The sequence below is a fragment of the Triticum urartu genome, chromosome 4 (assembly GCF_003073215.2).
Source record: "Triticum urartu cultivar G1812 chromosome 4, Tu2.1, whole genome shotgun sequence".
NCBI lineage: Eukaryota > Viridiplantae > Streptophyta > Magnoliopsida > Poales > Poaceae > Triticum > Triticum urartu.
This window is the reverse complement of record NC_053025.1, coordinates 271,148,318-271,164,315: the sequence shown is the minus strand read 5'-3', so window position 1 is coordinate 271,164,315 and position 15,998 is coordinate 271,148,318. Positions and strand designations below refer to the sequence as shown.

Here is a 15,998-nt window from a genome sequence, read left to right as displayed (position 1 = left end):
TTTCGCTGTACGCATTCGCTTCATATGTGGTCTATGCTACAACGTGCGGAGTACCAACCGCTATTTAAGGTGGTATGTACGCGATTGGAGCAGGTGGCTACGGATGTTTTACCCAACATGAATGGCCACATAATCTCTTGATCAGTCCACCAACCGTTTTGACATAGGCATAGTGTCGGTCTATAAGACTCCACGGTTGCCGAATTGTCATTTTCCCCCTTCCTTTGTCAGATTTTTTGTATTGGACTATGTACATCCTAGTTATGCAAAATGTCAGATTTTTTGTATTGGACTATGTACATCCTAGTTATGCAAATGTCGAATGATACTCTAAATGCTTTGTATCGGCTTGATGCTATATTTGAGATAGGACAACGCTACATCTACGGACGATTTGCACGGGACTCGGGTTACGGGATGAGCTGTCAAAATATGATTAGAAAATCAAAGGGAGAGGAGGGTCACCATTAGAAATTAGGGGGAAGATGATTCTTGAAGAAACGAGTTCGTAGATAAAATCCGTGAATGCCATCCATAAGTCTAGCATTTTTTGTATTGGACTATGTACATCCTAGTTATGCAAATGTCGAATGATACTCTAAATGCTTTGTGTCGGCTTGATGCTATATTTGAGATAGGACAACGCTACACCTACGGACGATTTGCACGGGACTCAGGTTACGGGATGAGTTGTCAAAATATGATTAGAAAATCAAAGGGAGAGGAGGGTCACTATTAGAAATTAGGGGGAAGATGATTCTTGAAGAAACGAGTTCGTAGATAAAATCCGTGAATGCCATCCATAAGTCTAGCATTTTTGATTTGAGATAATAAAAGAAAAAATGACTAACAGGTTCGAACCGAGACTCGAACTCAGAGGGGTAAGCTGCCCAGCCAACGGTTTGACTCTCCGTCCTCTGGGTGCGAGTAATATGAAACTACGGTTTGGCGATTAGGTGTCTTGTAGTTCCGACATCCTTCTACGGCCTACAGTCGCTGCAAGCTTGTGATACGGCGCGTGGCGGAGACAGACCAGGAGAGCACACCTCGGCTCGTAGGGCAGCGAACGTGCGGGCGCGCGAGCTCGGCGTCCAGGCCGAGCAAAACTTCCGGGTGGGAGGAGAGAGAGAACTTTGAAAAGATCCGAGATTGCAGGGGGTAGGGGGGGATCCTCTGGATGGGGGCACCACGTGCGGCATTGTGGAGGAGGCGGAGGCGACGGTGCCAGGTCGGCGGCGGGAGAAGGGGAGGAAGAGGACGAAGAGGCGCGCCACGACGGTGAGGGTGGAGGACGCCGGCGAGGGCAGGGGCCTGCCGCCGCCGTCGCCGGCGACGGGGCCGCACGCCGGCGGCAGGTCGCGCGCGGCGCGGCGGCAGGGCGAGACCATCGCCAAGGGTCACAAGAACTATGAGCTTATGCTCAACCTCCAGCTCGGCATCAGGTACCCCTACCTGCCCTCGTACATTGATCTTTTTTTTAAAACTACCAGCAATTGGGCACTTCCGGCCGATCGTACATTGATCTTCATGGTTCTTGATACAAAGAAAACTGCGATTGTCTAAGAATCAGATGTTTATGGGAGTCCTCTTTTTTCGAGAACAATCACGGTTATATGAAAGATGAATGGCAAATAGATTGATTTTCCCCTCCTTCTGCCGTGAACAATCAATTTCCAAAAATTGATTGCATATGTAGAAAGCACCTTCTGCCGTGAACAATCAATTTCCAAAATTGTTTGCATATGTTAGAAAGCATGAGATTTCAGACAATTCTCCAACAAATTTATATTCGTGTTTCTTTTCTTTCAAAACTAGACAGGCGGTTTGCCCATTTATTAAGAATGAAAAGTAGAATGTGCAAAAACACAGCTCCACACCTAGAGCACCCACCAACATGAAAGTGCGGCCAATGCTTATCCTTGTACTTGGTCAAACGAGAATCAGTGGCGGCTAATTGTAATTTGATGGCTTAGACAGAAGATTCGTAATGATCTGCCATTCCATTCAAATGGCGTGAGTGGTTGCACCATGTAGTCAACTAGGCATCCGACCGGAAACAAAGCTGGGAAAATTTTATTGAGATGCTAATCGCCTCGGGCTGGATAGCTCACAGATGGAAAATCATGTTATACGACATTTCATTGTCAACTAAGGATAATGGATCACAACGAGGCACAACCCTTTGTGGTTTTTCATTGACTATATAGCAGAATGCCATGTCTTTCTAACATGTATTTTTTCATGTGCTTATTATCTTGTCCGTGGAACAGACACGCAGTAGGAAAGCAAGGACCTATTACGCTTGATCTAAAGTCATCAGCTTTTGACCCAAAGGAGAAAGTATGGACAAGGTTCCCTCCAGAAGGCTCAAAATACACCCCTCCACACAGTTCTTGCGATTTTAGATGGAAAGATTACTGCCCGCAAGTATTCCGGTTGGTCATCACTCCAGTTTCTAATTAACGTTTATCTATGCTTAGTTACAATTCACATGCAATTTGTCATGAAATGAATTGCAGGACATTGCGCAAGTTGTTCAAGGTTGATGCAGCAGATTATATGTTATCCCTTTGTGGCGACCAGGCTCTCCGGGAGTTATCATCCCCTGGTAAGAGTGGAAGCTTCTTTTATCTCACGAGCAATGATCAGTACATGATAAAAACGATGAAGAAAGCTGAAGTAAAGGTTTGTGCTTGGCTGTTGTTTCTGTCTAAATGTTTTCTAACTTCCTAGACAACCAACAGTTTTATACAGAATGTACGGAACACTTCCTTGTTGTGCAGATATTTCTGAAGATGCTTCGAGCTTACTACAATCATGTCCGGTCATTCGAAAACACTCTAGTCACCAAGTTTTTTGGTCTGCATTGTGTCAAGTTATCCGGAGCTAACCAAAAGAAGGTCAGGACTTACAAGATATTTGGTTTCATGTTACATCTACTTGGTAAGCTTGTAATGTATGCCTGATCATCTGTTTGCTGTTACTATTACCCAGGTTCGTTTTGTTATAATGGGAAATCTGTTCTGTTCTGATCACTTTATTCATAGAAGATTTGATTTGAAAGGCTCATCCCTTGGACGTACAACTGACAAGCCACAGACAGAAATAGACGAGTACACTATTTTAAAAGACCTTGATCTTAACTTTATATTTCGATTGCAAAAACACTGGTACCAAGAGTTCCAGAGGTGAGTGAGAGTGAGGCTACTACCAGTGAGAAGTCATCACATTTTACATTTTTACTCCCCAGCTAATCCAGAAGTTAAATCTGTTGAAGCAGACAAGTCGACAAGGATTGCGATTTTCTCGAGCAGGAAAACATTATGGATTACAGTCTTTTGGTGGGCGTACATTTTAGAGACAAAAGAGTTATAATGACTGAAGGTTGGTTTAAAAAAATAAAACATTTTAACAACTTTTGACATTGTTGCCGTATACCTTACAAACTTCATTGTTTGAAGGTTCCTTTGACAGTGATAGCAGCAGAGGATCATCACCCCACCTGTCACCTCACCTATCTAGAGGAGATACTGATCCAAACAGGTGAAATAAGGCACTTGATTAAAGCCCATCATTGTTGCTCTTATTCACAATACTTGTAATGCATGCACGTGCTAATATAATCATATCCTACTTATCATATTGAGATGGTTTATGCCTCCATGGTGTTCACGTTGATCTGAGTTTATGTTCAACTAATTCTGTGCATTGGGAGAAGAGGCAAGATAAACAAGGTAGTAAAAGGAGGGAGGTAGCAGGTTGTAGGACAATCCAGGATGCAGCAATATCTGTAGGCCATAGCCTTTGGTTCACTTGAGCGTTATTTTAATCTATAACAAATCCCCAATTTGTCTGGTTGGTATGTCCCCACAATCCCCATGAGGTTTAGAAGTCGCACGGATGCCATATTTTGTTGCAACCTATCATTTGTCCACTCCCTTCATATATAAATACTGCTGGAGATATATGGTGCTTATCAACAACTAATATCTTTTCCTAAAAAAAGCCATAGTCAAACCCCGTTTTTCCTATATACATATGCTATAAATATTTGGTTGTATTCCTATTCATGCTTTGTGTGTTCTAACACAGCATAATTAACATTCTTTGGGTGGACAGGTTGTCCAAGATAAAGCTCGGGTCGAACATGCCAACAAAAGCTGAATTGACAATTCGAAAGAGTGATTGCGAACCACAGCTTATTGGAGAACCTACCGGGGAGTTGTACGATGTTATATTGTACTTTGGGATTATAGACATACTTCAGGACTATGATATCAGCAAAAAGCTTGAGCATGCATACAAGTCTTTCCAATATGACCCAACGTCTATTTCAGCAGTAGATCCAAAACAGTATTCCAGGCGCTTTAAAGATTTTGTATACAAAGCGTTCCAAGAAGACAAGGTAGACATCTGAAAAGACATTGAGACTCAGCAGCTCCTAGGACTTCTGGCATGGATTTATGCGTTGACTGTCGAAACACCATGCTGCTGGCGTTGCAGCAGGGCTCGATGCCTCTACATGTACATCATCGGGTCGCCCCGGACTCCACTGGATGAGAAAGAGCTTGAGAATCGGGATGGTCGTACTGCCCACTGCTTGGAAATTCCAAGGAATTCAGCTGGAAAATAAGGCTCCATTTGAGACAGTTGCATTTGAATAATCAGGTCGGACAGTCCATTTTTGTTTGTTTACAAAATAGACACAACTGCCTTTCTACAGGTACTTTTTCAGCCAGTGTAGCATAGCGCAGCAATGCCAAGCTATGCCTGAATAGCTATATACACGCATACAGAGTTCACTAATGTTAGTGTAGATGCTGACTTGAAGATCCTTTTGTCCACCACCTGAAGGCTGAACTTACAATGATATTTTGTAATGACAAGTTCAGAGATGTAAATGTTTTACCTGAGTTGACATGCCACGCTTCTATGCTGCTGCCTGATGTAACCGGTGTGTTTTCTTTGTATCTGAATTGCTGAGATACTATATTGTGCACAACATGTGATGCAAACATTGACCAATTTGAATTACTGGACTCAATAGCAAAATGCTACTGCTATGTCTGAATTAATCACAAATGCCGAGAAGATTGACAAGTTGGGCAACTCAGGTCATACTGTTAATACTCCGTGGGATATGTATGAGCCAAGTCCGGATACAAGTTTAATGATTTGGCGTGTGTGCAAACCTGAGCTTTGAGCCACCCCTGTCTAGCTAACTGTATAGCTAACTTGCGATTACCTCCATTCGGAAATAACTGACATGGTTTTAGTTCATCAGTTATTTCGGAACAGAGGGAGTACAAGAGTTACTCATGTTTCTGAAGCTTTGCGCATAGGATTTTGTGACACGCACGGTGGCGGGGTGGTTGGGTAGGTTTAGGGGAGGAAGGAGAGTAGGTGAGAACCGGACCATTCATTCGATAAACACCCTCAGTCTCTTGACACCGCATGAATAGCCACACATGGCTCCATACGCCCACACACGCACGACCCAAAGCTCATCATGCCATAGCCATCTTTCAGTCCACTGCGTCATTAGACGCAAGTGTGACACTCCCGCCTGCTTGAGAAGAAGTCCTTGATCGGATGGTTGCTGCTGGAAAACGTCGCCGAAGCACCTCATAGTCCTCCCAGGTTGTAGCTTCTGGCCACAATTTGGACCATCAAATGTGTAGCTGCACGACCACGTTGTTGCCATGCTTCATCATGTGACGATCGAGTATCTCCACCGGATGCATGTGGCCAGCTGTCAAGTCAGTTGTGCACGACAACTCGACGAACACGGGGGTGTAGTTATCCTCCACCTCTTGTCCTCTGGTTAACCTTTGTCCTGGACGACGAAGTGCTGCCGAACCGTGGACAAGGCACGCGTGGATACCACAGAGGGATCGTACATTCAATCGTAGATCGAGAAAATTCTCGTGGCTGGAAGGTTTAACCTATATGTGTGAATCTGCACGTCTTCACCAACATCTACTTCTCCACTGCATTCTTGTTGGTTAAGTTTGATCTACACCTATGCATCTTATAGTGATCCTCGGCGTGTTTGTCAGTACGTAATTCTGTTATTTTGTACTACGTTCACCAACATCGTCACTTTTATGAGGCGATGCCTAATGGGTAGTCAGAGGGAGAACAATCTTCATCTTAGTCTTGATAGATTCATCTCCATCTTCATTGTAGCCCCCTCATATGAGGCGACCTCCCACATCAATCAAATTCAAACCAGGAGTAGAGTATTAATTACTCTACAATGAGGGCCCGAACCTAGGTAAACGCCCCGTGTGCGATCCACTATGGTACTCCCGGTCTCGCACACCACACTATTGGGACTACTCACAGTTCCCTGTTTCGCCATCCATGGAAGGAGTTAGAGCCAATCCCTTACCTGCAGTTTTGGATTCCCAAAAGTGGCAATTTTTTATAAATATTGTTTTGGATCTCTAGGGTGCATATGAACACCTAATTTGGTGGTTCCAAGTGTGTTGGTGTTTGTGGAGACGTGAAGAATAACTTTCAGGTTTTGACTTTCTTCATTTGACACCATCTTCAGGGGTTGACATGCAAATATTTATGTACTAGTTCATCCAATGTGCAATAACTCCGAATTTCACCGGACCTTGAAGTTTCTTTGGTAGTTTATCCAATTTTCATGAAGTTCCTACACACATATGGATAAACAATAATTTGTGCATGTCTTGTATTTATCAATAGGTTAGTGCAAATAAATATGAAATTTTCCATAAAAAAGATAATATGACAGCATGAAACATACAAAATTATAGTTACGTCGAAGACATATCAATCCACGTCTCCTACTTGTGTGGTTAATCCGTTTCCGCACCTTTACTTCTTTAGTTGCCAATAATGGTCAATGGTATCGTCCTCCATCTGATTATGGGAGGCACAGTTTTCAATCTTTCGGTACACCTCAAGAAGGCTTGAATGCGGCCAGGTTCTTGCGAGGCCTGACTGGTCTGCCGTTAGGTTCATACTCAATGGGGCCTGACATTTCCCTTTCATCCTCCATAATCATGTTTTTTTACAAAAAGACTACATGGGAGGCCCTTATAGTGTAATTGGTGCAACAAATCCAAATTGCAAGTATGATTCCTTGAATCGGGGGGGGGGGGGGGGGTGGGTTGAAGACATCAACCCCTTTTCACCACTAAGCTATGACTTAGTCCGCTCCTCCATTATCATGTTGTGTAGGATAACAGAACATGCTATGATATTTACCAAGGCAAACTTTTTCTAGAATGAACATGCGCCAGGAAATTGCAAACCTTGATTGCAACACTCCAAATGCCCTCTTAATGTCTTACTCCGAGCTTCTTGCACCTTATCGAAATGCATATGTTTCCTGCTCTCAAGGCTTAGAAATTTTCTTCACAAATGTAGACGAAGATGGATAGATTTCATCTGCTAGATGTAGCCTTGCTCATCATGATGGCTATTCACCATGAAGTTGCAACGTGGAGAGGTGACTGCAGCTAGCCTGGAAAATAGATGAGATCTCTGCAAGACATTGATGTCATTGTGAGATCCAGGCAACCCAAAGTAGTACAAATCTTCGGAGGCAACAACTTCCAAAATTACTATTGGATCCTCGCAATGCCTGGTGAATTTGCCATACCAAGCTATACGACAATTATTTCACTTCTAGTGCATACAGTGAATGGTCCCAACATCCCAGGCCAGAATTTTGCTTCATGCATCGCTAGAAGCCTGACCATGACCTCGATATGGGGGGCTCACAGATACTACTCTCCATAAACCTTCACCATAGCTTCGTCGAATACTTTCATGAATTTATGGTTGTACCTTCGGCCATTCGAAGAGTGTCATCCATTGAATCTGCAGAGGAGCCATATGAAAGCATCTGGAGTGCCACAATCACCTTCTAAAAATTAGAAAAAACAAGGAGGTAGGCGATATTTCTCCGTTGTTGGAAGAAAGGTTCAACGGCTTTCATGTCATTATTAATTTGATGGAATAGTCACTCTATCATGCGGAAGCATTGTCGAAAAACATGGTGGGAAGTTACAACCTGGTAGAAAGTAATCTCTCATCAGAGCTCGTGGCCGATTGTACAAGAGTCTGCCCAGTAAAATCACTGATTACAATTGCAAATACAAAGTTAGAGATTTGAGAGAATCATTGTCTGGATTCTCCCTCACTCATAATGCACCATGGGCTGCTAATACAGGAGCAACATTGTTGCAAACCCTTGGCAACCAGCCTACATAGAATTGCCCTTAGACTTTGAGGAGCAACTATCTAGCTGGTACCCTTTCAAGCCCTGCCCAGCGGACATGCATAGGGGGGCAGTCGCCACATGGTGTGCCCCAGTATGGTCACATGTCGCGTGATAGGCACACTTCACGAGAACATTTTTATTGCACATGTTTTGGTTTCCCTCGGGGGGTTTGGATTTTGCTTGTTTTTTTAGGTTTGTCTTTTTTTACCTTTTACTTCGCATGAAACACGCTGTGTAAAAAATGTAGTTGTACTTCATGGTAAGGTACAACCGTGCTTCCTAGTTGTGCTTCACGGAAAAGCACATACGTGCTTCATGTGGAAGCATAGCCGTGCTTCCCCAAAAAGTGAAAAACACTGATGTGCTTCTAGTTTTCGGTTTTTTTTTCGTATTTTGAATTTTTTCTTCTGGTTTTCATTTTCTCGTGTTTATTTTGATTTTTCTCTATTTTCTAGGTTTTTCAATTTCTTTTTTTTAATTCTATTAACATGGGACCTAGTTTTAAAGATCTCTAGACGAGAAATGCAACGGTAAAAATGATTTGTGATTTGGCCACACGGTTTATGTAAGAAATAAAATGGTTAGAAAAATGAATGAATGGAAAAAACACAAAGCTTTCAGGTTACCGCAACTGTGTGTCCGCTTTTTTAGTTTTTTTTACCAAAGGTAGCTAGGCTTTAATTGATTGTTGATAATGTTTACAAGAATTGATGAGGACATCCCTAGTTTTTACCATCCTTTTCCATTTATGATGTTACTACACACAACAAGTCCAAGGAAATCAAAATTTGACCAATTGCAAGAGCACGTGCAAAACTACTAGAACAACTGGTGAATTTACTCTTATTTGAATCTAAGATTTGTGTTAATGAGAATTTTATACTGCCTAAGTCTTTGCATGTGTGTATGCTAAGATTTGAAGAGAAGACAAGCTTGGCACGTGGAGATGAAGGATTGCAGCAAGGAGAACGCCTGCCAATGTCTAATATTGACAAGTGCATGAGGGAGGAGAGGGAAACATGTGCACAACATAATAAGAAGGAAAATGAGAACCAGACTCTGATTGGCCGCTAGGAGGCCCAAAATTGGTATATGTGCAGAATCCATGTTTTTGCTCCAAATAAGTCGTGTAAATACAATTTGGAAAGCTTTAGTTGTGTGCTTTCCAAATTGTATACCCGCAGCTCGCGATTCACGGTGACCGAGTTGCAGTCGTCAAAACAATATGGCGGTTGTTTCTCCGAGTTTTCCAGATAAAGTCATTTAAGTTAGGAAAGTTGGAGATATGGTTGATTTTGACTACAACACTAGGTTGGGCATCCAGGGTCTTTATATACCCTTGTAAGTCATGGATTTTTGGGTTAGACCATGTTTTGATTAAACCTCTACCAGATTGAATTGCTATAAGCATTCCTCCGAAATTATATTCCTCTTTGCATCGATCGGGAATATTTATCTACACCAAATTTATTTTGATAGGGCATATTTACTACTAAAAGTCAAGTGCTATATGTCGTTCCATTGGTAATTGGGAGATTGCAGAACCGCTTCATGGTCGGCAGCTACGTGCGCAAGTGTGTGGTGTTGTGAATATCCATAGGGTTGAAGATCCGTTGCATTGGCAACAGGGGAACAACCAAGCGAGTTCAAGAGCATCTCACAAGTAATCTAGTTCATCATCAACATTTGGGCCACCCCTTATCAGTAATGATTTTTGCATCATGTGGATTCCCTAACCAAAGGTGATGCCCCACATGAAGGGTGACAACATACCTAGCTATTTCTCTCAACTCTCTAATGGTGCCGCCATAGTTGCCACCATCCCCCTACGGAATATCGGAGACCACTTGTTTACAATAAGATGCTATGTGTATATATTGCATGCCAAGATCCCTTAGATTAGCTTTATTTTAGTCCTATTCAGAAAAAGCAGTACAAAAAGATTAGGTTTGTAGTTTTCTGCCATAGCCTATATAGCATATGTTACAAGTTTCAGTTGCTGATCGTAGTTTTTTATTTGCATTACTTATATTCTGATCCGAGTCACAGTAGTTTGTCTAGAATTTTCTTTCACACATCGGAGTCGTTTGGTTGCTGTCAAGTCTGTTCATCCGAGTCAGTATTTGTTTGGTTAGATTATCCATCCGGATCAAATTTGGTTTCCTTTTGATAACCGTAGTTAGCCTTTCTTCTTTTGTGTAGCACTTTCCTATTGAGACTAGCATATTCCTTGCTCTACTGGCTGCTGACATAGGAATTTGGAGAGTGCCTTATTTGTTTTGGCAAATTCAGATTGGTTACTAATTGTTCAGGTTTTTGTTGAGAAAAAAGAAAGAAAGGAAAAAAAGAGAAAGAAACAAAGAAAATAGAGAAAAAGAAAGCAACACATGGAAGTTGCATATAATTTTGGAGAGTTTGTTCAGTTTTTCTGCCACGTTCATTGCACCAGTAGATTGAGCAATGGTGTCCTCGTATAAATTGAGCATTTTGCTAGCATCTCTCATGTGTATTTGCAACATGAGCATTACTCCGACATTCTAGAATTTTGAGCTCATACTTAGAGTTGCATTTTCCCCATTTATCTCTGCCGTGGGTCTTTTTGTCATATGATCAACACTAGGATTTGTCAATTGGTGTTGTTAGGTATCCCAACCAAGCTCCGCCATATCCCCTGGTTTGTTGTGTGATAGTATTCACCCTCGTTATTCTCTACATCACATCCATGCACGTTCTGCCCATACATGTTGGTAAGCTTTTCTAATTCACTTTGGAACGGTAATATACGTTGTTTCTTTCAGTTTTGAGTGAGTTGAGATTCTTCCACATATATCCAGATTTTTGTGTCTATTAATCATGTCTACTGAGCTTGTTGATGTACAAAAGAAAATCTCTTCGTGATCATCTTCAGTGACAAATTCAGTATGCCACCCATCCTATAAATGAGATGTGCAAAATGTGGAGTTGGACCTGAAGGATGCCACTGAAACCATCACCGCAACACAATGAGTTACTTAAATCCAGGAGACTCTAGTTACCTTGCAGCAAGCTTTGGTAGCATTGCAACAGTCCGTTGATCACTAACAAAATCAGCAGTGTGATGATGAAGATGGTGAAGCGAGTGTTCATGGTGGTAATGATGGTACCTCAGCTGCTAAAGCTACCAATTTTTAAGGTACTGCAGCTTGTCGTGCACAATTACAACAAGCTAATTGCTACTGGCAAGCTCCACACAAGTTGGTTGTTGCTGGCCAAGATGGTGTGGTAATGGATGTCGTGGTGGTGGTCGTGTTGGTGCCATGCCCGCAGGCCGTGGATTTGCTCCTCTTGGTGCGCGTCGTCGATATGATGATGATTCTTTTGCACAACCAGTTGATACGTCCATTTTGCATCATGTTTTCCAACTGTTATTTATATTTTTTATGCATAATAATGCTTTGTGGAGTAATTCTAATGCCTTTTCTCTCATAATATGCAAGGTTTACACAAAGAGGGATAATGCGGCAGTTGGAATTCTGGACTGTAAAAAGCTACATCAAAGTTACCTATTCTGCACATCTCCAAATGTGCCGTGTCGGATTCAGGGCTCCGCAGACCCGAGAAAGGTTTGAACTCCGGGGCGTGTGCGAAGAACTCGACCTATCCGTTACCTATTCTGCACATCTCCAAATGTGTCATGTCGGATTCAGGGCTCCGTAGACCCGAGAAAGGTTTGAACTCTGGGGCGTGTGCAAAGAACTCGACCTATCCAGCCTACTAGCCGTCACCCCACGGCCTAGCGCGATTCGTATGAGTAAGGAAGAAGATGAACACGGTAGTTTACCTAGGTTCAGGCCACCTTGCGGTGTAAGACCCTACTCCTTCTTTGTGGTGGATTGGCCTCACGAGGGGCTGAGGATGAACGAGTACAAGGGATTAACAACCTCGTGAGGTCTATGGGTGAGGGTGGAAAGGATCTGATCTCCTCCATGGTGGTGGCTAACCTATATCTATAGTGGCCTCGGTCCTCTTCCCCCAAAACGTAGGCGGGAAGGGATCCCACAGTGGACAATTTGAAAGGGGACAAGTAGTACATTTATCCTGACGAATGGTGGTCTTCGCCTGCAAAGCGTTTGGTTGTGAGGCAGCGGTGGGCTCCGCAATGACATCCGTCCTGCCGCACTGGCAGTCTTTGTCTCGTTGCACCAGAAAGGAAACCTTTGTCTGATTCCTCAGGAACCCACGCCTGTCCTTTCCTCCTTAGCACCAAAGAGGAAACTATCATCTCTATGCCCGCCTCCCTTGGTCGTCATGGCTTGCGTCATGGTAGCCTCATGAGGCTGGGTACCTTCATAGAAATCTCCGCTCCTCGGGAGGCCGCCTGGGTATGCCACACCCTCGGGAGATCTTGGCGTCGTCCGTCCCATGAGGCTTGGCCCCTCGTGAGGGTCTTGCCTTGGTAGTCTTATAAATGGGACATAACAGGACATGGGCGTCTCCGCTTCCCCATGTCGCCTCGGCAACTGCTCGGACTTGACAACTGCTTGGGGCATGCAGCGGGGCCATATTGCTTGGAACGTGAGAGGCCGACGGTTAGCCTTCCTTCGCCTATAAATGTGTGGGGCAGATCCCCCATCTTCTTGTCGCTCGCTCGTTCTCCTTCTTCGCCGTGCCACCATATCGCCAGGGCATCCATGGCGCCAGTGAGGAGGTTCTCGATCGCAGAGAAGGGAAAGTCCCCTCAGGCGGAACCGGAGTTGCTCCCGCCGAAGAAAAGACATGATTTCCCTGGCGAGGCCACGACAGTGCCCATGGCAGCATGACCCTGGCGCGAACGCGCCCCATCGGGTTTCCCCATCAGCACGGACGTTCGTGCACATGGCCCTGCCCGTGGGAGCAGCCGCGGAAGTCGCGGGGGGCGGAGTCATGGGGGGAGAACAAGTGTTGGCCACGCGACCACATTGTCGGCAAGCCCATGCATGCGACACGACCCGCGAGTTCGTGGTGTGGATGGCTATGCCGCCGCACATGTTGATCTGGCTCCCGTGGTCATTGGCGGGGGAGATACTGTCGAGGGGGCCTGTCGAGTTGTGTCTGCAGCATGACAGCTGCGGCAGCCAAGTTTCAGAGGCGGAGGTCGAGGCTGTCTACTCCGGTGACGTCTTCATGTCCCGGGGATGGGGCACGACCGCCCGCACCTGCAACTCGGAGGGGAGGCACGCCATCCACTTTGAGTGCGACGGGGTGTCGATGCTCTTCTTCAAGGTCTTCGGAGAGGACGACCGACCTATGGAGTGCTGCCCCAGGGGAGGTGGTCGATATGGTGACCCTCCTTCAGGTCGGCGAGGCGGCCAGGCCCCTCGCGGTGAACTTGCCCTTGGCGTTGTCCATGATTCTTCCAGCAGCAGCGGCGCTTCCTCCGGACCAAGCTCAAGTGACGACGACAGCTACGAGCCGTCGCATCGTCACGCTCGGGCTTAGGGGAGGAATGGCACCGGCCAGGCATTGTGGGGTGATGCTGCCTAGGTTGCGATCCTCATGAAGTCATTTCCCTTGTTTCATTCCTGCGCAGAAATCATGAAGGGCCCCGCAGGGGTGTGTAAAGATCGTGACACTTTTTCCTTAATGTTAGCGTCCCTAACTTATGTTGTATTTGTGTTTCTCGCTTGGGCACGGTTACCCCCTTTTATTCTCACGGTAGCTTAGTGCTCTACGCCGACAGGACCTAGTCCCGAGGCAAGCTTCGGCCGTCGCTGGTATGCCAGGTCGCGATGCCTTTTTTTGACAGAAAGACTGTAAGGGAACCCCCTACAGTATAATTGGTGCAACAAACCCAAATTGCAAGTACCATGCCTTGAACCTGGGTGGGTCGCGATGCCATGGTCAAGGCCCGGAGGTGAGCGGCCCGAGGTCTGGTAAGAGCCCCCGAGGCGCGATGCTCAGGAGGTCCCCTTTGGCGCACAAGCGGCTCCGGAAGGACTAAAAGGGGACTTTCCTTGCTCGAGCGAAATCACAAGAAACAAAACACCGATTATGGGGTTCATGCCTGGGCATGCGAGGTGACTTATCTTGGTGAGCCTGTGGTAGTTTCCTTGTCGCGAGGGCGAGCTTCTGGTGCGACATTAGGCTGCGCCTTCCTCCGGATGCACCCCCCATATGGCTCCGAGCAACTCCATCCCACTCGCCAGGGTGCTCTACTGAAAAAATATGCCCTAGAGGCAATAATAAAGTTGTTATTTATATTTCCTTATGTCATGATAAATGTTTATTATTCATGCTAGAATTGTATTAACCGGAAACTTAGTACATGTGTGAATACATAGACAAACAGAGTATCACTAGTATGCATCTACTTGACTAGCTCGTTAACCAAAGATGGTTACGTTTCCTAGCCATAGACATGAGTTGTCATTTGATGAATGGGATCACATCATTAGAGAATGATGTGATTGACATGACCCATACGTTAGCTTAACACTTTGATCATTTAGTTTATTGCTATTGCTTTCTCCAAAACTTATGCATGTTCCTATGACTATGAGATTATGTAACTCCCGAATACCAGAGGAACACTTAGTGTGCTATCAAATGTCACAACATAACTAGGTGATTATAAAGATTCTCCACAGGTGTCTCTGATGGTGTTTGTTGAGTTGGAATAGATCGAGATTAGAATTTGTCACTCCGATTGTCGAAGAGGTATCTCTGGGCCCTCTCGGTAATACACATCACTATAAGCCTTGCAAGCAATGTGACTAATGAGTTAGTTATGGGATGTTGCATTACGGAACGAGTAAAGAGACTTGCCGGTAACGAGATTGAACTAGGTATGATGATACCGATGATCGAATCTCGGGCAAGTAACATACTGATGACAAAGGGAACAACGTATGTTGTTATGCGGTTTGACGGATAAAGATCTTCGTAGAATATGTAGGAACCAATATGAGCATCCAGGTTCCGCTATTGGTTATTGACCGGAGATGAGTCTCGGTCATGTCTACATAGTTCTCCAACCCGTAGGGTCTGCACACTTAACGTTCGATGACGATATGTATTGTGAGTTATGTGATTTGATGTACCGAAGGTAGTTCAGAGTCCCAGATGTGATCACGGACATGACGAGGAGTCTCAAAATGGTCGAGACATAAAGGTTGATATATTGGAAGGTTATGTTTGGACACCGGAAAGGTTTCGGATAGGTTTGGGCATTTTCCGGGAACCCCCCGGGGGGTTAATGGGCCTTCATGGGCTTTAGTGGAAGAGAGGAGGAGGCGGCCAAGAGGAGGGCAGCCCCCCAAGCCCAATCCGAATTGGGGAGGGGGGCCGACCCCCTTTCCTTCTTCCCCTCTTCCCTTTCCTTCCTCTCCTAGTTGGACTAGGAAAGGGGGAAACCTACTCCTAGTAGGAGTAGGATCCCCCCTTGGGGCGCGCCCTATGAGGCCGGCCGGCCCCCTCCTCCACTCCTTTATATACAGGGGAGGGGGCACCCCATAGACACACAAGCTGATTTCTTAGCCGTGTGCGGTGCCCCCCTCCACAGGTTTCCACCTCGGTCATATTGTCCTAGTGCTTAGGCGAAGCCCTGCATCGGTAACTTCATCATCACCGTCAACACGCCATCGTGCTGACGAAACTCTCCCTCAGCCTTAGCTGGATCTAGAGTTCGAAGGATGTCATCGAGCTGAACGTGTGCAGATCACGGAGGTGCCATGTGTTCGGTACTTGATCGGTTGGATCGTGAAGACGTTCGACT

The 15,998-nt window shown here is 45.1% G+C and overlaps 1 protein-coding gene across 1 annotated transcript; it reads left to right on the top strand.

Annotated features, from left to right (window-relative positions):
* Positions 1-907: 907 nt before the first annotated feature.
* On the top strand, positions 908-5,017 carry LOC125551459 (phosphatidylinositol 4-phosphate 5-kinase 4-like). Its single transcript, XM_048714705.1, has 8 exons — positions 908-1,442; positions 2,271-2,435; positions 2,520-2,685; positions 2,784-2,900; positions 2,995-3,188; positions 3,281-3,384; positions 3,462-3,543; positions 4,120-5,017. Exons 1-8 carry the CDS (start codon positions 1,417-1,419, stop codon positions 4,415-4,417), a joined length of 1,152 nt encoding a protein of 383 aa, XP_048570662.1. The 5' UTR covers positions 908-1,416; the 3' UTR covers positions 4,418-5,017.
* Positions 5,018-15,998: the final 10,981 nt, after the last annotated feature.

Bases quoted from the DNA above. Each gene is read 5' to 3' on its own strand.
- LOC125551459 (XM_048714705.1), top strand. From the start codon at position 1,417: ATGCTCAACCTCCAGCTCGGCATCAG. The intron at 2,436-2,519 runs GTTGGTCATCAC...AATGAATTGCAG, and splicing joins TACTGCCCGCAAGTATTCCG to GACATTGCGCAAGTTGTTCA. The intron at 3,544-4,119 runs GTGAAATAAGGC...TTGGGTGGACAG, and splicing joins GGAGATACTGATCCAAACAG to GTTGTCCAAGATAAAGCTCG.